Source organism: Brienomyrus brachyistius, chromosome 18, assembly GCF_023856365.1.
Source record: "Brienomyrus brachyistius isolate T26 chromosome 18, BBRACH_0.4, whole genome shotgun sequence".
Taxonomy (NCBI): Eukaryota; Metazoa; Chordata; class Actinopteri; order Osteoglossiformes; family Mormyridae; genus Brienomyrus; species Brienomyrus brachyistius.
The window spans coordinates 21,953,114-21,978,214 of NC_064550.1; the positions used below are offsets into that span (position 1 = coordinate 21,953,114).

Sequence of the window (25,101 nt, forward strand, 5' to 3'; positions counted from 1 at the left end):
GGGGGCGGCATGGTGGTGCAGTGGTTAGCACTGTTGCCTCACACCTCTGGGACCCGGGTTCGAGTCTCCGCCTGGGTCACATGTGTGTGGAGTTTGCATGTTCTCCCCATGTCGTCGTGGGGTTTCCTCCGGGTACTCCGGTTTCCCCCCACAGTCCAAAAACATGCTGAGGCTAATTGGACTTGCTAAATTGCCCGTAGGAATGCATGTGAGAGTGAATGGTGTGTGAGTGTGCCCTGTGATGGGCTGGCCCCCCATCCTGGGTTGTTCCCAGCCTTGTGCCCATTGCTTCCGGGATAGGCTCCGGACCCCCCGCGACCCAATAGGATAAGCGGTTTGGAAAATGAATGAATGGATGGATGGATGGATGTTTTTTTGGATTTCTTGCCTTCAATACAATCCAGCCCTGTTTGTTGCAAGAGAAACTGTTCAGGATGCGGGTGAACCCCTGCCTGGTTGCCTGAATCACTGATATATATATATGACAATAAGGTTCACTTCAACTTTGACTTATGCTTTTCTGGTTTCTTCCTTTCCTTTAGTGTGTCATATAACTTTATGTGCATGTAAGCAGCCTACAAAGTCTTAAGGCCCAAAGTACACACCTAAGGGAGTAACTCTCACCACAGAAACCACTGTTCTCGAATCTGCCTGAAATGCCTTGCTGGAATTCCAGCCCGTACTTCTACGACACAGTGAGGCCACCTCATAACACAGTCCTTATTGGCTGCCCCCCCCCCTGCAAGGATCTGTCTGTAGACTACAAGACAGGAGCAGAACATGTAGAACAAGCTGACCAATTAGAGCACAGTGCACTCACCTGGGGTGGGGATTAGCGCCCTAACACAGCATTTCAGGCAGAGTCATACACATGAATGTAGAGTATGAGAAAAATAATGTGGTTTTGGATCATTGACGCATGTAAATCTAATCTAGCAGACCCCAAAAATAAAATTACGAACAGTGGGAATTAGAAAATTGGGCCTTTTTAATCATCATCCCTAGTATCTAGTTCCTTGCAATAATTTGTGGAAGTCAGCTAATGTAGATGGTTTATCTATCAGTAAAATGTCCACATGAAGACATGCGTATTTGATTGCATTACTGCTTTCTGGTCTATTTATTGATAGCATGTCCATTTGGTGTTTTTTGACTTGCAAAACAAAAACCAAAACATAATGCCTGGGGTGGTAATTAAAATGCCTGAGGAACATCAACCTCCAGCACCACCTCTGAACCTGCATTGGCTCTGCACCACAAGGAGGTGGAGCGAGAGGAGAAGCAAGAACAATATCTGGTGCAGCTCCTAGCTTTCATGAGCTATTCATCAACCTGAACATCTAGTGTCCCACAATAGGTGGACCCAAGCCTGGAGGGAACCATCCAAGTGTCTGAATCGCCAGCTGGTTTTGAGGTGAGTAAGCATATTTATTTGGTGCCTCCATTATGAGAGACTGAAGCTGACTCATATTTCAACTACTTTGAGTATATTGCTTGAACCCAAGGAGATCTGGACTCAGTTGCTATGTAAGCTGGCGGGTAAAACCTAACAGGAACGTGTGGCTTTAACCAATGAGCAATGTCTGGATTGTGATATTCTCAAAGCAACTGTTATGAGCTTACGATCCGGTTCCTGAAGCTTATCATCAAAGATATAGACTCCATGACTGTTTTTGTAATAGTGACAATAAAGATCTATCTATCAATGATATGGCATGATATGTAACCCCAAAAAGATACTCGCGCAAACTCTTATTTGGAATGGACCATTGAAGGACAATGAAACACAAATTATAACAAACTAGCTGTTGCCAGGATATAGGCCTTCATACAAGCCGAAGCATCAGTAAGGAGGGAAAGTGGAATCACATGTTGGTTCTCCTTCCCCAGTCGAGGAGTAAAGTTAGATCCTGTCACATTTTGTCAGCAACAATGGAATCGGCAGATATTATAACCAGCAATGAGCAAAGGTAGAACTGCTGATGATTCTGGAAACCAGTTCCTACAGTATACTGCTGGGGAATGTAGAATAATTAATAATGTGCGATTTGATTTGGTTTGTCCAGCTATCATAGATCATACAGCTATCATACAATTTTATATTATATTTTACCAATAGTTATATTAGGTTTATTTATATTTATAACATGTCTATGAGACTGTATTTTATATTAATGTGGTACATTAATGTATACCTCTTTGCTGCCAAACAAATTTTGTTGTATTTCTGATACAATGACAATAAAATCTTAATCTTAATATTTCAGGGCATTTCTTTTTGAAGTCCAAAATCGACTTCCCCAGTAATGAACTAGCATGTGATTTTTTTTGCATAATATTAAAAAATACAAAAAAAATTTAAACCAGTGTCCTGGAGAGAAAACTATGGCCAAACATATAGACATGTATTTATATATCTTGTCACGGTTCGGTCTTTAAACTCATTTTGGGCAGTAAGCCCTGCATTCACTGAATTTCAGTGAGCCATCCGTGTCTAAGGTTCACCAGAATCACTCTGGTCCTTCTGACCGACTCATCAGGCAGTAGAACAGCAAGGAAGACAAATCAAACCTCCAACATACAGTGAATTTAGACAAAACGGAAGGTGATAGAAGGAACAGTTTAGAGGAATTATGAAATAAATGTTGCTTGACAACATGACATCCAGAAGGCATGAAGGCCACCATCAAGACAAACCCAATACCAAAACCTGGTATGACTAACATTCACAGAAACACAAAGATGCCCCATTAAAAAATAAATTGTTAAATACCTTTCTTTCCCTAGTTAATTTTTTTCCAAATGTCATGCAAATAACGTGATTTTTTTGGCTTTATTCAGACAACATTCTAGGGGTCCTCTGTTGACATGAACTTTGCATTTGTGCGAATAACACTATGCAATTAAGATGCTACTGCTAACATGCTAGTCAGAGTGCAATCTACAGTGGTACCTCAACCCATGAACAGTCCTGTCCATGAACAAATCGGGTTACGAACCAGATGTTCGAAAAATTTTCGTATGGGTTCGTGAACCGTGTTTCAGGCTGTGAACACACAAACATCCCCCAAAAGGGTCCATTGAAAGTGCCCTAAAGCACCACCCAAAACACAAAGAAGTGTAGCCTACATTATGCCCAAGAACGGTTGTGGAATGTATAAAAAACTTGTTGTAGATGTATGTCTTTACTATATCTCTTCAGAGGTTGAATATCTGAAAAAAGAAAAACATTGAGAGAGAGAAGGTTCTGTTATAGCGATTCCTTTCAGTGATTGATTAACAGTCACATATCTATACATAAAATTACAGTACTTCATTAATAACATAAATTATTAAGTAACTCCTATTTGAGTGTTATATTCTCCATTCACACCTAGTGGCAAATGCGTATTGTTTGTTTACAGAACAAACAAAGAATTTCATCACCATACAATGCCTGGCATCACGAAATGTACATAAAAATTTTAGACATATGAAACTGTATTGTTTTTGACTGTTAGTCCTTTAATGTTAATTGTTTAGTTTTTTGGGGGGGATGTTTGTGGTTCTTTGCTGTGTTTGATTCCAGTCGTGAACAAATTATGTTCGTGAGCCAAGGTACCACTGTACTTGACGTTTCAGACTCCCTTCTTTGCAGCGGAATGCTGTGCAGCTTGCTGTTTTCCTCTAGGAATGCCAATGTGTTCACACGCATTCCTTTGTGTTAAGACTGGTATTCCAGCTTTCTCATAGAATTCATTAAGATGCACAAGCACAAGGTTAGGTTTTCATAATTGAAATTCACTTGAAAATGTTGTGGTACTACTTTGTGTGTGTATAAATATATTTTCAATTGCAATAGTACAAAATAGGACTTAACGGCAATAGGCCTAGTTTCGATTAACAAATGACAGGTTATTGAATAATATTATGATATTGACTACTACTATTCACTACAATTATATTACTTTTCTGACAGAACTGAACCACATGGGCTATGTGGTAGCTTTTACAAAACTAAAGTTTCTCATAATAACTTGCAGACGGTCAAATATGTCATAATGCCTATAACAAAATGAAATACACTGCGTATAAAATAACGCTCTGACATCACACTTTCCATAAATAAGTAAGTACCAATACGAATTTTTGTTACCACAATAAGAAAAATCATTAGCATTGCATGAGCATTCTGCTATTGTATTGCCTTAGTGAAAACTGCAGATGACAGGAGGACCCCTTCAACTTAACGGCATCTGCCCAAAATTTCATATGTTTGCAAGACGTGCAAAAAGGAAAAAAAACTAGAATAGTTTGTTACTGTCACGTTCGCTCGGGAAGCGGGTGAATGCGCTGGCAGGTGAGCGAGTAGGAAGCAGGCGAGCAGGCAACAGCTGGGTGAACGGGGATTTATTTAAAGTGCTGGGAACAGGGAACATCGCACGATGACTTACATCAATGACAGACAAGGGAAACTGGGGAGACCAGGACTTAAATACACCAGGACTGAGCAACATAATCAGACGGGGCTGGATACAATCAGGGAAGCACACGTGGGTAATCAGGGGGCGTGGCACACATGAGGAGCCGACGAGCAGGTTATGACAGTTACTATGCCTGTTTCCAAAGACCTGTTCCCTGTGTTGCCCAGTTCCCTTTGTAGGTATATTTATGGTTCTGTTTGTAGTGTTACCTGTTTAGTTCTGACCCCTTGTGGTCCTGTTATTTATTTATTTTTTTGATCTTCCTAGTGTGTCTTTCTTAGTTTCAGTTTCATTAACAAACCCTGTTTGTCTCAGAGCCGCCCAATATATTGTCACTCTTTTCCTGCATGCACATTGCCCCACCGGCGTGACACCAGCAGACCGAAAAGGGTTAGGCTGATTTAAATACGGTGTTCCCCAGGGATCAGTTTTGGGCCCTCTGTTGTTCTCAGTTTACAGCATATGCTTCCCTTGAGGTCTATTTTTAGGAAATTTTATGTCATCTTCCACCCAACTTCATATACCTATGTGCAATGCTTCTGTTGGTAGGCTTTTACTATGTTTTGATGAGCTAGAAAATTGAATGGCTTCAAACTTTTTGGATTTGAACCAGAACAAAACAGAGGTTGTTCTTTTTGGTCCTCTGGCCCTAGACAAGGAATTTTGCTCTCACCTACGCCATACATCCCAGTTTGGTTTAACCCATCAGCCTACATTGCAAGTATTGATCTTTTACTTTTCGATGATATGTCCTTTCGTTCACAGTTCCGCAGGCTTCATTCACATTTGCTGCGCCGTTGACTGCCAGCCTTCTTGTCTGCGCTGCCGGACTTTTAGCTCGCAGCTCTGACAAACATTTCGTTTGGTGGGTTTTCTCAAGGGTGCATTCCCATTGGCTAATGCTTTCTTTGAGTGACAAATCAGTGCCCTTGGATGCATGTGTTCTTTTTTAACACAGCAGGAATGAAAACATGTCCATGCCAATATGCATATACAGTACAATATGGGTTCGGAGAGAAATACATGCAGAATCGATGTGAATGTTTATTTCCTAAATATGTTATCGTGTATTGTTTTTGGTTGACATTCAAGAAGTTTTGTTTGATAAAACTGACACATCATATAAAATTATGAAAATTAATTTTGTTGCCAGAAATAACTGTTGCATATATAAATAAATAAAACTGCACTTTGGCAAGCTGCTGTTTTGCTATAAAATTAAATTGACTTTCTCTTAGATATCTTTGTCAAACCTGATGTTTTAACACTTAAATATCGGATGCCGCCCAAGGAGAATCAATACCTCTAATACAGATAGTCATTAGAGAAGGATAATAGATTTTGCCTGGTCTCCATTTAATCATGCACTTTGAAGGGAACTTGCAATACACCACAACCACAGGATCCGTGACAGCAAGTGACACTGTGTTTTATAGGCATTTTACTGGGCAGGAGGTGGTTTTTATATCACTGTCTCTCTCAGAAAAGCAGATCATTGGGGTTTCCATTTCGGACCATATAGACCCCGAGAAAGAGGAGCTGAAAGAAAAGGTGAAGGAGTTGGAGGCTCAGTGAGTCGGGTGATTAAGATGCCAAAATCAAAAATGCAGTCATACCAGTCTGTGGTTTTGGTGGCTTAACTCATTCTTGCTGTGTTTGTTCTTCTCTCTTAGCACTGTGATGGACATAAGACCACCAGGCTCTAAGGTAAAGCTGGATGTTTGCTCACTGAAGGGTGTGGTCAAATATAAGTGTTGGGTTAGGTGATCATGAGGATCTCTTGTAGGGCTGTGTGATATATATTGGATGACGAAATAAAAATCTCTCTCATTTCATATTACTTTCCGACTGAACACTGGCATTAAAAAGCGTGCTTAAAAACCGGCAGTGACATGCATTTTTATGCTGTCAGCATGGTACAAATGTACAATACTAATACCTAGGGCAGGGTAATACTTTTCCATTCAAGGGCAAAGAGTTCAGTCTGTAATGCATTATTATTCATTGCTGTATCATGTCTCTTATGTAGTGTTTTACTGCCATATGTCATTATTTTGGCTTTTACTCATAACCACTGATACTGCAAATTTGTAAAAAATTCAACAAATGGGTTTGTCGTTTGATATGCCGAATAATATTTTTAAATTGGAACAAGTTAAGTAAAGGGTAACGATCTAAATTTATTGTTATTGGTAAGTGTGTGTGTGCTAAATGCTACAAGAAGTTTTTTTACATATATGATAAATACTGTTAACTTGAAGAGCAGAATGTGTAAAAGCAATATTAAGTCCAAATATCAGACGGCACAAAATAAAGATGTGAGCATGCATGTGTGTACAATTGTGTGTGGTGTTTTGAGACACCATAGTGCGATTTTCCTATAAACAGTTAAAGTACTACTGTGAAATAGAGCACTCTGCTATGAGTACAAGGTAGCAGAGGAATATCGATACAGAATGTGTAAAGGTCAATTTCAAGTATCAAACAGTGTGAAAATAAAGATGTATGTGTGTATGTGTGTGTGTGTATGTGTGTGTGTGTATGTGTGTTAGTGATGTAGTCAAGACCACCTAACCCAAGTCATTACCAAGATCAGAGTGTATCAAGACCAAGACAACATATAGACCAAAGCTGGGCGAGACCAAGACATGATCATGACAAAGACAGTGCAAGACTGAGACAAGACGAAGACTAAGAGAGGGCTATACCAAGTCAAGATCAGAAACAGACTATGTAACACAGAGCACTATAAAATGGGGCTAGGCAGTATGGCCTAAAATTTTTGTCACAGTAGAATTTGAACCATGGATGTTTTTTTCTTAAAATTGCAATATACCATAAATGCTTCTACACAAATGTAACATTTTTTTTCAAATAAGACACACCATATTAGTTGCATTTGACCTTTCAAGCAGGACGTTTTACACCCAGTCACATACTTTGTTAACAAAGATATGAATATTAAGCCGTTGTGATAAATTTTGAGGTGTTTTAATTAGTAGTCTTGACTGGTCTTGAAATGAAACCTCGAGTCCTCTATGTTCGAGATTGAGACAAGACTGAGTCAAATACTGAGTCAAATACCAAGACCAAGACCTGCAAAAACGTGGTCTCAAGACTAAGACGGTAGATGGTATTCATAGCTTGGGTCCTTATTGAGCTAGTATCGGAAAAATTCATCGCAGCGTCTTAAAGCACTTATGTAAGTCGCTCTGGCTAAGGGCATCTGCCAAATACTGTAAATGTAAATGTAAATGTAAGACCGATCTCGAGTACTACAACACTAATTCTTCTCTGTGTGTGTGAGAGAGAGAGTTGAACAAAAAATCTTTCTTTGAATCAATTCTTGGAAATTTAGCTTGAAGTCCTGGAGAAGACAATGAAAAACACATGGAAATTTGTTGATTGAAAAGTGTACGAACCCTGATAGATAAACCTAAATGATACAGACGTGTCCGGTAAAGTGTGCGTTAAGCATTGAACTATGAGAGACAATGTACACCACGTAACTTTATTTTTATGTGTTTTTATAAGTATAAGTATTAATCATTGCAGTGTCCATTCATGGCCAGTGACAGTTGGGCTATTGAACGTGAAGTGCACATGCAAAAACACTGAAATATAGTGTGGTGCTGGCGAGATGGCTCCGAGTAGCGGAGCTCAGTAAGCGCGCTGAGCATTCTGGGAGCGCTTGTAAATAGTGTAGGCACTTGTGCTGTATACCCGTCTTTCCCGTGTACCCTTATGTGTGTTTGTGCTCGATCCTTGCCTGATCCTGCATGACACGTGTAGTGTGCCTTTTACAGTCCTTAACTTCCCCGTGTTTCTGTGCAATTCTGTGTCTCCTTGTTTTGTTGCTTATTGCGTAGTCCTTCTAAGCACTATTCAGTAAAGGAGCAAGTTTGCGAGAAACCGGGTCCCTCTCGTTCTTCGTTGTCACCGATATGGTGCCTGGGTCTGTCAGGCATCACAATACTACAAATATTGGAATATATTACAGCCAGAAAACTGCATATCAAACTAGGTTTACTGCGATGCACGGTGTTCAGGTTTAAATTCAAACCCATTTTCTCAAATATTTCAGTATGGATCTGCATGTCCCCACATAGATCATCAAGCGAGAATACCAGGGAGGTATACCCGGAAGTAGGTTCAGGTTTAAACCTTATCTATGACACCGCGGTGAAGTTGGCATTATATTCAGGTTTCCGATTGTAATAGCTTTCAACAAAAGCAAGCAACACCCTTTGGTTTTCAAGATTTCTTTACGGGCAAATTTTAATTAACATTTAAATGTTTGTGCGTGCACTCCAATATCCCAACTGTCTTGTTTACCATCACCAGGGACGGATTACGGACCGGGCCAGCGGGGCCGCTGCCCAGGGGCCCTTGGGGTGCAGGGGGCCCATGGGGCCCCTAGCCCAAAACAATTTGCAACGCTTATCAACAATGTATTTTCGTTTGTCTATTTTAGAGGGCCTACATTCTTTGATCCTCTGCCTACAAGGGCCCCTGACCCTATAGGGAGGGCGTTTGGCTGCCAAGGGCCCTTCAATTGTGCTGGTTGTGGTGGTGGTGCTGGTGGTAGTGGTGGGGGGGGGGGGGGGGCTCTCGCGAACGTTTTGCCCAGGGGCCCACACAACCCATAATCCGTCCCTGACCATCACTGACGGTGAATGGACACAGAGCAATTATGAATAAATACGTATAAAAATCGTATATGAAAGTTACTTGGGTGTGCATTGCCCCCCATAGTTTATGCTAAAAGGATGCTTAACTGGACATGTCTGTAACGTTTAAATTTATACTTATTAGTCCATTAATTCTATGGTTCGCACTTTAAATGGAAACAATCCTCACCCTGACCTCTTAGAGGCATCGTACACCGCAGCTGATCTGTAGAAAAAGAGTAGAAATACATCAATATCGACAAATGTTTTATTTGTGTTGTGTAAAATAATATCCACAAAGAAACTGAGAGCTTTGTACATGTGAAAAGGGGTTTTGCATATTTGTCCTGTCTATTTGTAGATCACGTTGCATTTCTGAATTTCCTCCAATTTACTTGCGGATTTTTGTCAGACTCATACCAAGGATGATATGTAGAAAAAAATCACTATAAATCAAATCTATCTACAAATGTATATTTTATTTGCGATATGTACACGTGAAAAGGGTTTTGTACATTTGTGGATCATGCAACATTTGTGACGTCGCTCCTTTTCATTTGTGGATTTTTGTCCAGTTCCTACAGCAGCTAATCTGTGGAAATATACACAAATATGAGGAGGAGTCGTGATATATATCTTTTCGGGATATAAGATGATTTCGGGATTTGAGATCTTGGTCATACGGCACAGCTCCAGTCTCTCGTTCTTCACAGGTGTTCAATGACTCCATCCATGGACACATTTGGTTGCACCCCCTGCTTGTGCGCATCATAAACACCCCGCAGTTTAATAGGCTGCGTAACATCAAGCAACTGGGGGGAGCGTACTTTGTGTACCCAGGAGCCAGCCACAACCGCTTTGAACACTCCATCGGGCAAGTTCACCTTTCTGGCCTGGAATTTTTTTCTGGCAGTTACTTCAGTATTGAGATTTTGCCCTTTAAAATTTGTGTACCAGCCAGTGAGTGCCTGTTTGCTTAAGAGTATTCAGAGCCCCTGAAGGTCTGGCTTCCGGTTCCTCTGACAGGGTGGCACACCTGGCTGGTCGACTGGTCCGGGCCCTGAGAAAACAGCAACCAGAGCTGCACATCAGCCCCAGGGACGAGCTGTGTGTGCAGATCGCTGGTCTTTGCCATGACCTGGGTAAGCTGTGCATGTTGTATGCTTTAGGGTCCCATTCCAGCTGCCCTGAACTCTCTGTGGTTTTTCACAGCTATTTAATCACTGTTTTGCTTTCTGGAGAAATTAGGGTAATACGTCACTGAAAGATCTCCAAGATGTAAACATTGATCATGGTCAACACCAGGGGTGGGCAATCTTACCCACAAATGGCCGGTGTGTGTGCATATTTTTGGGATAACCTTGCTGTTCAAACCCTGGTGTGAGGACACTTCAGCCAATCAGTCCTTTAATTAGTCATTTAATTAGGGAGTTGCAGCAAAAACCTGCATACCCAACATCCCTTTCTGGACAAGATTGCCCACCCCTGGTCTATACAGTACTCCTGGTATTAAAATCTGAACTCTTCTTGTGTTTAGGACACGGCCCCTTCTCTCATATGTTTGATGGAACCTTTATCCCAAAAATGCACCCTGACTCGAAGTGGAAGGTAATGGGTTTTTTTTTTTAATGATTTTTAGGTCTTTCATGTCAGCTAATGATTCAATGTTAAACCTGCATCTACCTCATTCAAAAGTATCTTTCCATGTGTGTGTGTCTCTCTGTCCTAGCATGAGAAGGCCAGTGTGGAGATGTTTAAATACATGGTCAAGAAGAACAAATTGAAGGAGGACATGAAGAAGTATAATCTCAAACTGCCAGAGGACCTGGTGTTCATCATAGAGCAGATTAATGGACCTTTGAAGCCGGATGAGCACCAGAAACTGGTTGATAAGCTGACCGAGTCCCAGGATCAGGCTGCCAAGTCGACCGAGTCCCAGGATCAGGCTGCCAAGTCGACCGAGTCCCAGGATCAGGCTGCCAAGTCGACCGAGTCCCAGGATCAGGCTGCCAAGTCGACCGAGTCCCAGGATCAGGCTGCCAAGTCGACCGAGTCCCAGGATCAGGATGCCGTGAGTCTCAGTCTCAGTGATGGTGGAGTTTTATGATTGCAGCTGCTACGAAACTGACAGTTTACTTCTCTGTGTCTGTCGCTTGCTAGATCCAAAGGCGGGTTTCTGTCCTCAGCGATTACATTTGTGTTGTATTTTGCACTGTAAATGAGGGTGGGGCTGGGGTTGGGCTGTGCAGCAGTTGTTTAACATGTTAGTTCAGTCCAAACTTGCAGAGTGAATGAAGCAAATGGTTATTCAGGAAGGTTTACGCCAACAGAAATGATAGCTAATGAGGAAAACAGAATGGTGCTTTAAAGTATGTGAACCTGTTAGAATTTTAACTGTTTCTGCATAAATATGATGTGTGTCACGCCTTTCTCTGATTAGTAAATAAGGTATTTGAGCCCACTCTAGACTGGGGTGGCTTTCCAGAAAGCTTCGTAATGCTAAGTAGATTGCTATCTAATACTTAAGATTGATCATTGATTAGCACGCATATCAGAAACCCTTCGTAATTAAAGTAGTTTGTAACCTTGTTCGTAGATTAATGAGTGCTCCGACCTACTCGTTATCTCCTACATCATTCTTTATTCAAACTTTTACATTCTATTCTGTCAGAGAGACACAGAGATCAGCCAAAATAGATGACAAAAATACATTTTAGTCTTTTTTTGGACAACGTAATAATGCTGATGATACAGTAAGAGGTCAGTACTGCAAGGTATAACTCGATTATGAAATAGTGCAAAAGGGACTCGTTGTTGTAACACCTGTATGCAATTTGAGTACATAACAGGGTTGTGCACCATTCAGAACTGACTTGAGAATGACCTTGAAAATCGAATTCAGTTAATAAAATTGATTGAAAACATGGTGCAGAATTGCAATTCGACTTCCAATATAAGGAAGCAGTATTAAAATGGTTTTTAATTTAAAGTGATTTCACATGAGTTCATAGACATAGTGTAAGTGCAACTGTAACAATATAGCCTAATATTTCAATATGAATTACCCAGCATGTTAAAATAAACAGGATACACTGAGTCCCTCCCATACCCCCCACCACGTCATCATGAATATTCACGGCAGTGAAAAGTACCTGTCAGCCATGCCCCCCTGTTTGAGCACCTGCCTGAAAAGTCTGTGCATGTCACTGTTATTCAGAATCCCACATTTGTGGTCAAGTGTCGCCTACAAGATAAATAATTAACTGGGTGCCATAGTGGAAGAGCACTTCATACAGACATACCAGTAACCCTGTCACAGCCCTGTCCGTCTGACAATCCAGCAGCACTCACAGGAAAAGCTACTGCAGACTCTTCACAAATGATAACACACATTAACAGTTAAATATGGAAAAACAATAAATACATGCCCATGAAAATGGACTTAGAGGGCTGACATGAAGCAAATACATATTGTTAGACTAGGGTTTCTGAATTCGCTGGCAGACCTCACTCGTTATTTACTTGCATCGCTCATTATTTTGTTTGTTATTCGCTTAGATTGATTGCTTTCTGCAAAGCCACCCCATGCTGGCAATTAGACCCACCTTATTTAAACAGTAATTCTCACTGCTGTCATCATGGGTCTTGGAACAAAGGGCTCAGTAGATTTTCAGTCAGCGTGTTTGGTGGGTCTGGGTGGAGTAGGTCTGTTTTTGTGTGACTGTCAGTAGCCAGCAGGTGGCGCTGTGGGTAGCTTGGGGATCATGGCATTTGGTCTTGGGCTTCTGGTTGGCTGGTTTCTATGTGTGTGTGGAGGGGGGCTTCATGGTCCCAAGTGGCCAGCATTGCATAGCTGGTGTGCTCTGCTGCTGGTGTCCTGTCTTTGGGTCTTTTAAGTGTGTCTTGGGTTTTGCTTGTGTTCCCCCTTTTAGGTTCCCTGGTTCCTGTTTCCTACTCCTCTGCAATGGATTCTGCCTTCTGCTTCACCTCACCCTGGAGCCGCCCATCCAGTCAGCAGCCCAAGTCCCCTGGTTCCCTGTTTCCAGCAGAGTAGGACCTGCTGGTCTAAGGGTCCGGGGGACTGAAAACCTGGCATGATGGATGAGAGGCCCAGGTTGAGATGTTCTGTCGCAAGCCTTGTTTCTGAAGGATAATAAATGTTTTTGACCACTAAGCACTGAGTTGTGAAACTGTGACGTCATTAAACTACATAAAGAAAACCAAATTAAACAAATGACACAAAAACATTATTACTCAATGACTAAGTGTTACATATTTGTGTGTGAAAAGTAATTGAACCATTGCTGTCAGTAACTAGTGTGACCCCCCCTTTGTGCAGCAATAACTTCAACTAAATTTAATTTCAGTAACTTGTACAAAAAGAACCATGAAGTGAATGTACACTGGGATTTTAAATTGAGAACTTTTCATCTTCCATGGGTTAAGGAGCTTCCACTGTTATCATCACATAAATCCGATGATCCATATGGAGCCAGATCCAAGCTGCAGCTTCTCTGCTTTGTGTTTTTCCATCTCCTCTGTCTAGTGGCCATACTACGGTCGCCCGGAATCCAAGTCCTTCCTGTACGACATAGTGGCGAATAAAAGAAATGGCATCGATGTGGACAAGATGGATTATTTTGCTAGGTAAGGCTTCTGTACCTCTTAGCCCTGATGGAGGTCAGTGATGATCAGAACCAGCTGATTACAGAAGTGTGAGAAATGTTGTGCATGGATTGATTAAAACCAGCCCATATTGTTTTACTCAAATTATTGGTTATTAAGTTGTCCCACAATGACAATTATACTTTAAACTTTTCCACACCTCAACCCTAATCCATAAATGCCCATCCTTATTTTTAAGGCTTTGGTCCAGCAGCTCTACCTGCCTTTGATCCCATCTGTCTTGTATCCCCTATTAGAGATTGTCACCACCTCGGCATCAGGAACAATTTTGACTTTGAACGCTTCCTGATGTTTGCCCGTGTGTGTGACACAGTTGAGAGGAAGCAAATCTGCGCCAGAGATAAAGTATTTCCTCTAAACTTTGCCTTTCTCAGGAAATTAGTTTAATCTCTAATATGTGTAATGTTACATGTAATGTAAAAAAAGTTCTAAAGAGTAACTAGTTTTTTGATCATTAGAGGTGGTACAGCGTTTGTATTCATAAATATGATTTTTATATTTATACATGTAAAAGGCTGCTTATTACTGCAGATGTTATTGGGGATGGCTACCTAGTTAAATTTAACCTCACAAAAGGTTCTTGGATTTATCCAAATCAGTGACTCTTAATTTCTTTGTTGACGTTCTGTAAGGTAGTGCTGACTGTATTGTTGCAAACTCTTTCTTTTCAGGAAGCACACAATTTTAACTGTGAACGCTTCCTGATGTGTGACGTACATGGGAGGAAGCAAATCTGCACCAGAGACAAAGTATTTCATCTAATCTTTCCCTAGAAATTAGTTTAATATGTTTAATGTTACATGTAATGTAATAAAAGTTCTAAAAAGAAACTAGTTTTGAATTATCATTAGATGTTTAACTTACGTACATTAATATTATTTTTATAATTCTACATAGTTACCTAGTTGATCATAACCTCGCAAAAAGTTCTTGAATTTATCCAACAGTTAATAATCAATATTCAAATTTGTCTGTCTTAATTTCTTTGTTGACGTTCTGTAAGGTAGTGCTGACTGTATGGTTGCAAACTCTTTCTTTTCAGGAAGCAAACAATTTTGACTTTGAACGCTTCCTGATGTGTGACGTAGATGGGAGGAAGCAAATCTGCACCAGAGACAAAGTATTTCATCTAATCTTTCCCTAGAAATTAGTTTAATATGTTTAATGTTACATGTAATGTAATAAAAGTTCTAAAAAGAAACTAGTTTTGAATTATCATTAGATGTTTAACTTACGTACATTAATATTATTTTTATAATTCTACATAGTTACCTAGTTGATCATAACCTCGCAAAAAGTTCTTGAATTTATCCAACAGTTAATAATCAATATTCAAATTTGTCTGTCTTAATTTCTTTGTTGACGTTCTGTAAGGTAGTGCTGACTGTATGGTTGCAAACTCTTTCTTTTCAGGAAGCAAACAATTTTGACTTTGAACGCTTCCTGATGTGTGACGTAGATGGGAGGAAGCAAATCTGCACCAGAGACAAAGTATTTCATCTAATCTTTCCCTAGAAATTAGTTTAATATGTTTAATGTTACATGTAATGTAATAAAAGTTCTAAAAAGAAACTAGTTTTGAATTATCATTAGATGTTTAACTTACGTACATTAATATTATTTTTATAATTCTACATAGTTACCTAGTTGATCATAACCTCGCAAAAAGTTCTTGAATTTATCCAACAGTTAATAATCAATATTCAAATTTGTCTGTCTTAATTTCTTTGTTGACGTTCTGTAAGGTAGTGCTGACTGTATTGTTGCAAACTCTTTCTTTTCAGGAAGCACACAATTTTGACTTTGAACGCTTCCTGATGTGTGACGTACATGGGAAGAAGCAAATCTGCACCAGAGACAAAGTATTTCATCTAATCTTTCCCTAGAAATTAGTTTAATATGTTTAATGTTACATGTAATGTAATAAAAGTTCTAAAAAGAAACTAGTTTTGAATTATCATTAGATGTTTAACTTACGTACATTAATATTATTTTTATAATTCTACATAGTTACCTAGTTGATCATAACCTCGCAAAAAGTTCTTGAATTTATCCAACAGTTAATAATCAATATTCAAATTTGTCTGTCTTAATTTCTTTGTTGACGTTCTGTAAGGTAGTGCTGACTGTACTCTTGCAAACACGTACTTTTGCAGGAAGCACACAATCTCTATGAAATGTTTCATACCAGATACCGCCTGCACCGCCAGGCCTACCAGCATAGAGTGGTGAAGATCATTGAGACAATGTGAGTGCTGGCGTCTGCAAAACCACAGCCCATGTACTGTCCTCCAGAATCTGTGTTCAATACAGGAAGTCAGAAACTACTGTTTGCAGCAAAGACCATCGGTAATCTGTGCTGGAGAAGCCTGGTTCATACTTTATCTACTGCCTGGTCATCACTGTGGAACTTCTCTCTGGCCAGTGGAATGGGGATAGTAGTTGAATCGGTTAGGATATTTTGAACTGGAAACCAGAGCCGGAAGCTGGAGAGGTTGGATGCCACGAGCAGCTTAAATAGAACCATGAAGTTATGTGGGAAGATGGTTTGGTGGCTTAATCGAGGATGTATGGAGGAAGGTCTGGAAAACACCTCTTAGATGTTTATGTTAAAAACTAGAGTCAAAAAAACATTAATTTCATTTAATTAATTGCATAGCACAGTTTGAATACAACCATTCACAGCAGCATTGTAAATATGAAAACAGCTGCTAAACCATTGCTTGGCCCAGTCAATGGACATTTTACAGGGGTTGGACAACGAAACTGGAACACCTGGTATTAGACCACAATCATTTATTAGAATGGTCATTTGTCATAAGAATGACAGATACAAGTCCTGCACAGTGGCCAGAGGGATTTTAAGCCATTCTTCTTGCAGAGCAGTGGTCTGGTCACTACATGATGCTGGTGGAGAAAAACATTGACTGACTTGTTCCTCCTAGACACTCCATAGTGGTTCAATAATATTCAGATCTGGTAATTCTGCAGGCCATGGTTGTGACGATCGCGGGTTGGACAGGCAGACAGGCAGGAAGGAAGCAGGGAAGTATGAGGCAGGCAGGCAAAATACAGGGAAAACCGGGGATTTATTTAAGGGTAGACGCAGGGAGATGGCGACGAACATCAATGACGGATGGACTTAGACGTGGACTAAACACAGAAAACAAGCTGAAATAACAAGAAACAGCTGGGCACAATCAGGGAGGCACACGTGGATGGATGGTCAGGGGCGTGGCACACACGAGGACTGGACACGCAGGTCATGAAAATGGGAGATGCTCAACTCCACGTTCATGTTCATAAAACCCCTCTGTCACCAGTCTTCTTCTGTGCATCATTCAAATACATCACACTCAGTGTCAAGCGCTCATTTTCGTGCACAAAATACATGTTGTATCAGAGAAAAACATTATTTAATGATGAAATCAAGTAAAGCCTTGCTGAATTGTATCAACGAAAAGGCAAACTCCAGTTACATTTTGTGCATGAAAGCATAAAGACTTCAGTTTCTTTTGTGCACAGAAATTAAAAGAAATATTTCATTTTGTGCACAGAATCGATATCGGCATTTTGCATTTTGTGGACAGAACAAAGTAATTTCATTCACAAAATAAATTTTATCAGCTAAATATATTCATTTTGTGTGCGAAATGCATTTTGTGGACAAAATGCAATTTGTCAACTATATAAATTCAGTTTTTGTACTAAATGCATTTTATGAGTGACAGGAAGTCATTTTGTGGATGAAATGTATGTCATGAATGGTACACAGTCATTGCATGGATGATGGTGGGGGTCCACATATAATTCTGCAAAGAGGTGGGCAGCTGTGCTTTTATGTTTTTTGGATACAATCCATTATATTGGCCAGTGTTCGTTTCATTGTCCAACCCCTGCACAGTTAATCAGCCCCATGACCTGGCATACCAGAAAGCTCAGATCCCACAGTCATGCTGTAGAAGGTTTTTCGCAGTGCAGAGGACATTTTGAATTTCATCACATGGAAGAACCCAGTTCTCTTTTTTTGACAAGGATTGTCCCTTCTGTTTTCAGGATAGCAGAGGCTTTTGAAAAGGCTGATAAGCATATCCAGATCTCTGGCTCTGCTGGCCAGATGTTTACCCTCTCCACTGCTATCGATGACATGGAGGCCTACACCAAGCTGACAGGTCAGGCCTTCTAGTTGGCATCTTGTTAGAAAATGGAAGTATTGCTGATCATCCCTAAATCAACCAGGTTTACATAGAGAACTGAAGAAATATGTTTCTTGCATACCTTCAAGAACTGTGTGTGGTGTGTTCGAGACAACTCCATAGCTGCTTGTCTTGTTTGAGATCTGACAGTCTTGGATGTGTCTGTGGAGTGGGATTTCCTCAAACACACTGCTGATTGGTCAGCTGGACTGTCAATCACCCTCCCTAGACCATGTGTTTGACATGATCCTGGACTCCACGGATGAGAAACTTGATGAGGCACAGAAGATCCTGAAGAAAATTGTTGACCGCAAGCTGTACAAGTGTGCGGATGAGATACGGCACCTCACAGACAAGGAGATCAAGGAGGTGAGGATCGTCGAGTAAAACTCAGATTAGTACAGAGAGGAAATGGGTGGAGATTGTTGCTGATGTGTCCCTATGATTGGCATTTGCTGATGTTTTTAACTGATAAATCTACTTCCCCTTAGGAGGAATTTCATAAGTGGTATAAAAAAATAACCTCTTCCAACTCGGATGTCAGTGTCCAGGCAGAGGACATCATCATCAAAGTAAGTTTGGTTATGCTTTCCTTATTAGGCTAGTCTCCAAATATCTAACTTTTCCTTGCTCTTCAATGTTATGGAATCAGACAGATCTGTGATTTCAAGCCATTTGTCACGTTACTCATCAATTTTTCTTTCTACTTTCATAACTAGAGACTATTTACATATGTGGCATGCAAATGCTTACTGCTTAATTTGCACTGCTCCAAGCTTATCAATGGGTGGGAAAACTAGGTTCTCATTATCAAACTTCACTAAATTTCAACATCAAAGTATGCATATCCCAAAAGCTAGAAAATTACATGCACAAAAAATAGATTTATCAAATCTAGTGAGCACATGGTGCGGCATGGTGGTGCAGTGGTTAGCACTGCATGGGGCGGCATGGTGGTGCAGTGGTTAGCACTGTTGCCTCACACCTCTGGGACCCGGGTTCGAGTCTCCGCCTGGGTCACATGTGTGCGGAGTTTGCATGTTCTCCCCATGTCATCGTGGGGTTTCCTCCGGGTACTCCGGTTTCCCCCCACAGTCCATGTGCGTGAATGGTGTGTGAGTGTGCCCCTGCGGTGGGCTGGCCCTCCATCCTGGGTTGTTCCCTGCCTTGTGCCTCTGGGATAGGCTCCGGACCCCCCCCACCCAGTAGGATTAGCGGTTTGGAAAATGGATGGATGGATAGTGAGCACATATTTGTACACGATCTCCTCGTGACAAAATAAGTGCATAAATGGATGAACATTAGATCCTGGCCATTTGCTACCAGCAAAAAACCATTAATGTTCAATGCAGATTAACTGCCTGTTCATATAATATTGTATTCTGCCTGTTAACTGCCTGTTCATATAATATTGTATTCTTACTCAGCTCTTTTTCTGGTGTGTTTTAAAAAAAATAATAAAATAAAAAAAAAATTAAAAAAAAATTCTGCACTACTCAACGGAGTTCTCAGAGAGATAGTATTCATAGCTTGGGTCCTTATTGAGCTAGCATAGGAAATTCATTGCAGAGTCTCAAAGCACTTATGTAAGTCGCTCTGGCTAAGGGCGTCTGCCAAATCCTGTAAATGTAAATGTAAATGTACAATACACCAATCAAGCCTTGCTTGCAAAATTTAGCTACAAAGAGATTAGCCAGCAAGACTAAGAACAAGAGTTTCAAATGTGATGTAGCTCAAACCACATTTCTCAGAGACTCCTAGGTTAGACTGAAAAATTGCAGCAACACCACCACCTTTGCGATTTGGTCGAGGGTTATGCTTATAACTGTATTCATCTGGAGTAGATTCATCTAGTGCCATGAATTCATCTGGTTTAAGCCAGTTCTCAGTAAGGCATAGGGCACCAAGACTAAAATCAGTAATCATTTTATTTATTAATAGTGCCTTAGGAGCCAGTGATCTTACACTGAGTTTAAGCCTTGCATCACAACTGTTTTCTGGTAACGGATTCATTATGATTTTTATTAAGTTATTATGGCACACATTACGGTGGAATAGTCCTCCATGATTAAAAACACGGCAGAACAGACACAGTCTCAATAAAATGAACCCTAGGTGACGACTATAAGCGACTAGCAGGCGGTCAGTTATGCCGGTTTGCCTGCCGCCTGGACTTGGCTCTGGCTAGTCAGCGATTCGCCTGGAGACTATGAGCTATGCTTTTAGACAGGAGGTCGGCACCAGCCCGCGAGGGGTGAATACTGTCCCTCTTCAAAAGCCCAGGCCTACCCCAGAACATCCGCCCAACTTTCCTTGCTCTTTCCTGCCATGGAACCAACAGGTTACTGATTTCATGTCATTTGTCACAATACTCATCAAGAGTGTTTTGTTCTGCTGTAATTCAGGAAGTGAAGATGGACTATGGACAAGAGAAGAAGAACCCAATCGATAAAATGCGATTCTACAGCAAGGATAAACCTGACTTTGGGAAACCATTAGATAAAGACAAGGTACGCTACCCGGCATAAAATGTCCAATGCAAATAATTCATATAATACACACATCAAGCCTTTCTGTCACAAAATCTGACAATGGCGACTGTAAACCAGGCATTGCTGCAAATTTAGTTTTTTACGTTTCTCCAGGGTTGCCAACTGTTTGTAAATTTACAGTTAGTCTATATTAAATTTACCCTTTAAATTTAATCCTTAAATAAATATGATTGTCCATAAAAAAGGTAAAAAAAATATGGTGTCAGTAAAAGCTGTGGTGTGTCGGGCTTGTCAGTAAAATCACAAATTTAAGGTTGGCAACCATGCATTCATCTGCTGACCCACAGCACAGGGAAATGTGATGTAGCTCCTTGCCAGCTTTGTTAGGCCATCCAGCATGGAAGGTGTGAAGGAGCTGACGGCTGGCTGTGATATCGCCAATCAGCATGTCAGTTCCCTCTGGTAGGGGCCTGTTGCTAGAAAGCCAACTGTAGGCAGAACCTGTGTACATGTCTAACCAAAAGAAACGTTTATTTGAACTATTCTCTATAGTCTAGAATACTTAGAAAGACATCAAAACTATAAAGTAACATGTATGGAATAATGCACTGACCAAAAAAGTATTAAACAAAAAAAATATTAAAATTACTTTGTTGCGGGGGCAGCTCTCTGGGTTGGGACTCAGAAGGTTGCCAGTTTAAATACCTGGGCTGGCAGAGTGATCCCACCATTGGGCCCTTGAGCAAGGCCCTTAACTCCAGTTGGCACAGGGACTTGCTGATCCTACTGTCACCTGTACGCCAGTTTCACGAGGTGGTCTCCTGGGATGCTTTTCCAGCTGTCATGAAGGAGGTCCCTCATGTATGCCCAGCACTCATTGGCTGCTTTTCCTTCACTCCCTGGTTAAACTGCTCCAAAACCATTTCTATTGTGTTTAGTTCAGGTGGCCAGGTCATGTGATGTAACTGTGTCACTCTCCTTTGTAGGCGACTTGGCATGTCCACACTTTTGACTAGTACTGTATGTGCAGGTATAGCCCAAATCTGAATGGTTAGTCTCTCTGATCCTGTGTCACATCAGGGGAAGGAAGAACTCACAGGCAGCTGTAGGGGGAACTGAAAATGGGCTTTATTAACCAAAACGAACATAAACAGAAACTAAAGGACCACGGGGGGTAAAACTCAGGGACCGAGAACAGCTAAGGGGAGGGCGAGACTAACACCGAAACATGGGAAATGCTCACATAGGGAATGACACAGGGAATAACGTGGATGACGATAATGACTGGACTGGGGCGCACATGACAAGCAGGCAGTAATATATATAGACTAAAAGAGCACGGAGGAGAGGCAGGTGGTTTCCATAAACACATTCGGAAGGGAATGGAATTTGCAAAGAGCATGAATTGTGCAAACATTATGCATTAAATCCAGATTCTTGAATGGGGGTGTAAACAGCTGGTCATTCTGATGTAGTCTGGGAAAGAGCCTGATCACTTACGTGCTGTTTGACATTCTAACCTTAGGTCTTTGAGCTTCTCCCTAAGACGTTTTCACTGAAGATAATCCGTGTCTACTGCAAAAATACGGATAACGACAGCCTGGGTGTGGCCAAGGAGTACTTTATGGAGTGGTACAACACCATTAATTAGAGTTAATCTGCATGTCAGCGCAGCATTTGCCATGGAAGAGGATGCATTTATTTTATACTTCATGTTTATTCCCAGAATCTTTCATTTATGTGCTGTAATTGTTGTGATGTCACACTGAATCCATTTAATGTAACAGTTTTCATATTGGTGCAATTTAGAAAATTTTTCTGTTAGAATTATCATGCATGTTGGTATGTACTGCGGGTATTTGCTGTTTAGTTTGGGATGCTGTACATTTGTTGTACCCAGTTATCACTATGTACCACAACCACAGTGTATGAAATACAGATGGTTCTTGTTCATATCTGGAAGGTTCCTGCTACAGCAGTGATGGTACACATGATTGTCCCACATCTGTCATGTTAAATCTAGATTAAAACTTTCTTATTCTGGGAGCATTTGATTAATATTCCAGGTCAATCAATATATTGTATTTGTTATTCTTAATATTTTTAAGTATAATTTCTTTGCTCTTTTTATTATATATATACTTATTTTATCAGGCATTTTTGTCCACAGTGATATATGAGTAACAATCAGAGAGCAAGGTCAGCAAATGCACCGTGAGTAATTGGGGTTTAGGGCCTTGTGGCGATATATATTTCCTTTTCAGCTATGAGATTTGAACTAACAACCTTCTGGATATTGAGCATTAACCCACTGAGATACCCTCTATCTTTTTCATTGTTATTCTTTCATGTTTAAGTAAAGCACTTTGAGATACCATTGATTTTGTAAGGTGTGGTAAATCTAAACGTGTCTTATGGAATATTATATAACACAGTATAACACATATATTTGCTTAGGACAATACTAAGAATGTAACCAAAATGTGCTGAAGGCTAAGAATATAACTGGCTCTGTGTCTCAAGTGTCTCACTATGTGCACCTCAGCAAAGAAATAATAAAGCATTATGACTTTAAAATTAACAATACCGAGCATTGATTTTCCTTTAAGTAAAACGTATTTGTAAGATATCGGTCTACAAGCAAACTTTTTACATTTTATTTTGGTGTTTGGTAATGTCATATTCACATATAGACCATATTCACCTTCACACACCTCTCCCATCATATTGCACTCCCTTCTGAGTCAGAACACCTGAAGTCAGACTGTCATCGCTGCTTGTGTTACTGCCTCCGTGCGGCACCTGGGCCGGCACCTCCCTCACCGCGCCACGTGTCATAACCAGCTTACTGAAAACGGCGCAGTGCCACAACGGGGGAGGGGGTCCCGGCCCTTCAATTACAGAGAATAAATCAGTACTGGATATTTAAGAGTGAAAGTCTTTATTTTTGCTTCACCAAGTCACGGTAAGTGAGTTATAAAGTAATAGTAATAAATGAGTTATTAGTTATAGTAACTGAATTTTTATTAGTAATTATTATATAACTAACTAGTTAACTAGTCAAAATTATAAGTTATGACGAGTAAGTCTTATACTATTAAAAGGACATTTCGAATTGTTATAAAAATTGATTACTGATAAAATAATAATGCAATCAGCTGCATATTCCACACAAGCTTATGCGCTACACCATATGCTACCATGCATTACTCCAAACCAACGGCTAGTCGCTCTTACTAGAAACCCACACATCTGCCCCATTAAGCTTTGAATGGTTACCAATTAGGCGAGTGTCCTGGTCAGGTAGTTCTGTTGGGGGCACCTGATCGTGTGTTTGGGGTGTATGTATGAAATATGTGTGTATGTATCTATGTGAAACTACAAGACGAAACGGGATTCAAAACTGAGCGGTTCACGATTCACCCGAAACATGCAATTAGTGAACGAATCGTCCTTTAGAACAGGTGTGAATCGATTCAGTGAATCGGTCGAACCGGTTTTCAAATCTAAAAGAACCGATTAGTAAATGTTCCGATCTCAATAGCTTTTGCGGACATACAGCGTTTGCCGCGTTCTGTATGTTGTGTCTTTGGGGTTGTTTTTTGTCCTTTAAGCGTTCTAGACAATATATTTGGAAATTTCTTAAGGTACTCAAGATTTTACCAGGCTTTTGGAGACTGACTATTCGCTTTAACTTAAAACGCTAAAGCCTGCTTAAGTGATTGTTTTTCATTTTAATTAGACCTGAGGCGACTAACCTACGTCCACAAGACTCGGAGATGACTAATATTTTAGTGAAAATAAGATTTTAATAAATATAAAGTTTTATTAAAAGTATAGTGTTGACCCGAATATAAAACTTTTTTCCCCTCAAAATAAAATACTTCGGGAAAAGTGGTGTCGCCTCATATTTGGGGTCTAGACCGAAAACGGTAATAGACGGGGCCAAATAGGAGAGTTTTGACTTACCGTAATCTTGCACGTTTCTTGCGTGAGCGCGAGAGTCAAAAAGTGTGAGTGTCACGCCGGATGCGTGAGATTCGGCGACCCTGGAAAAACGTGTGTTTAGCCGGTATCGCGTTGTGTAAATTGCTGGTTTACCTGGCTGTGCCGCTGATAGTATTAAACCGATAGCGGCTGTTAATGAGCATAGTAACATTCGTAAGAGCTGTCATACCATATATTAATATGGCTCAACCTTTCTCCCCAATACGTTTTTACCTATTTCATGTGGGCCTGCTGTATCGACAGCATTCTATGCCCTCAAAGGTTGTGGGATTTATAATATTCGGTGCGGGGCAGGGCGGGTGTCTTATATTCGAGTCAATACGGTAATTGAGCAAGTTGCCGCAATACATATCACTCCTTGCCCCAACCTCCCACCCACCGACTCTTTGAATTAATTTAAACCAGTGGTTCTCAAACTCTGTCCTCGGGCCCCACTGCCCTGCTTGTTTTCCAGCTATCCCTGCTCTACACGCTGCTCATTACCTGGATCAGGTGTGTTTAGTCAATCAGAAGCTGAATGACAGCTGGGACTTGTGTGTGGGGCAGGGATAGCTGGAAAACGAGCAGGGCAGTGGGTCCGAGGACC

The 25,101-nt window shown here is 40.7% G+C and overlaps 2 protein-coding genes across 2 annotated transcripts in view; both read left to right on the top strand.

Moving 5' to 3' along the window:
- The first annotated feature begins 1,286 nt into the window (after positions 1-1,286).
- LOC125713253 (deoxynucleoside triphosphate triphosphohydrolase SAMHD1-like) lies at positions 1,287-23,091 on the top strand. The gene is made up of 15 exons (XM_048984236.1): positions 1,287-1,414; positions 5,947-6,034; positions 6,137-6,170; positions 9,847-10,007; positions 10,160-10,275; positions 10,671-10,741; positions 10,863-11,204; positions 13,680-13,780; positions 14,056-14,164; positions 15,976-16,067; positions 17,876-17,991; positions 18,245-18,384; positions 18,507-18,591; positions 20,425-20,525; positions 22,033-23,091. Exons 3-15 carry the CDS (start codon positions 6,144-6,146, stop codon positions 22,156-22,158), a joined length of 1,587 nt encoding a protein of 528 aa, XP_048840193.1. The 5' UTR covers positions 1,287-1,414; positions 5,947-6,034; positions 6,137-6,143; the 3' UTR covers positions 22,159-23,091.
- Positions 23,092-23,221: 130 nt separating this feature from the next.
- Positions 23,222-25,101, top strand: part of LOC125712530 (deoxynucleoside triphosphate triphosphohydrolase SAMHD1-like) — a 39,767-nt gene continuing 37,887 nt past the window's right edge. The window contains exon 1 of the mRNA XM_048982684.1: positions 23,222-23,472. The gene's annotated coding sequence lies outside the window, so the exon portion shown is untranslated. The remainder of the gene's footprint in view (positions 23,473-25,101) is intronic.

Bases quoted from the DNA above. Each gene is read 5' to 3' on its own strand.
- LOC125713253 (XM_048984236.1), top strand. From the start codon at position 6,144: ATGGACATAAGACCACCAGGCTCTAAG. The intron at 10,742-10,862 runs GTAATGGGTTTT...TCTCTGTCCTAG, and splicing joins ACCCTGACTCGAAGTGGAAG to CATGAGAAGGCCAGTGTGGA. The intron at 17,992-18,244 runs GTCAGGCCTTCT...CACCCTCCCTAG, and splicing joins GGCCTACACCAAGCTGACAG to ACCATGTGTTTGACATGATC.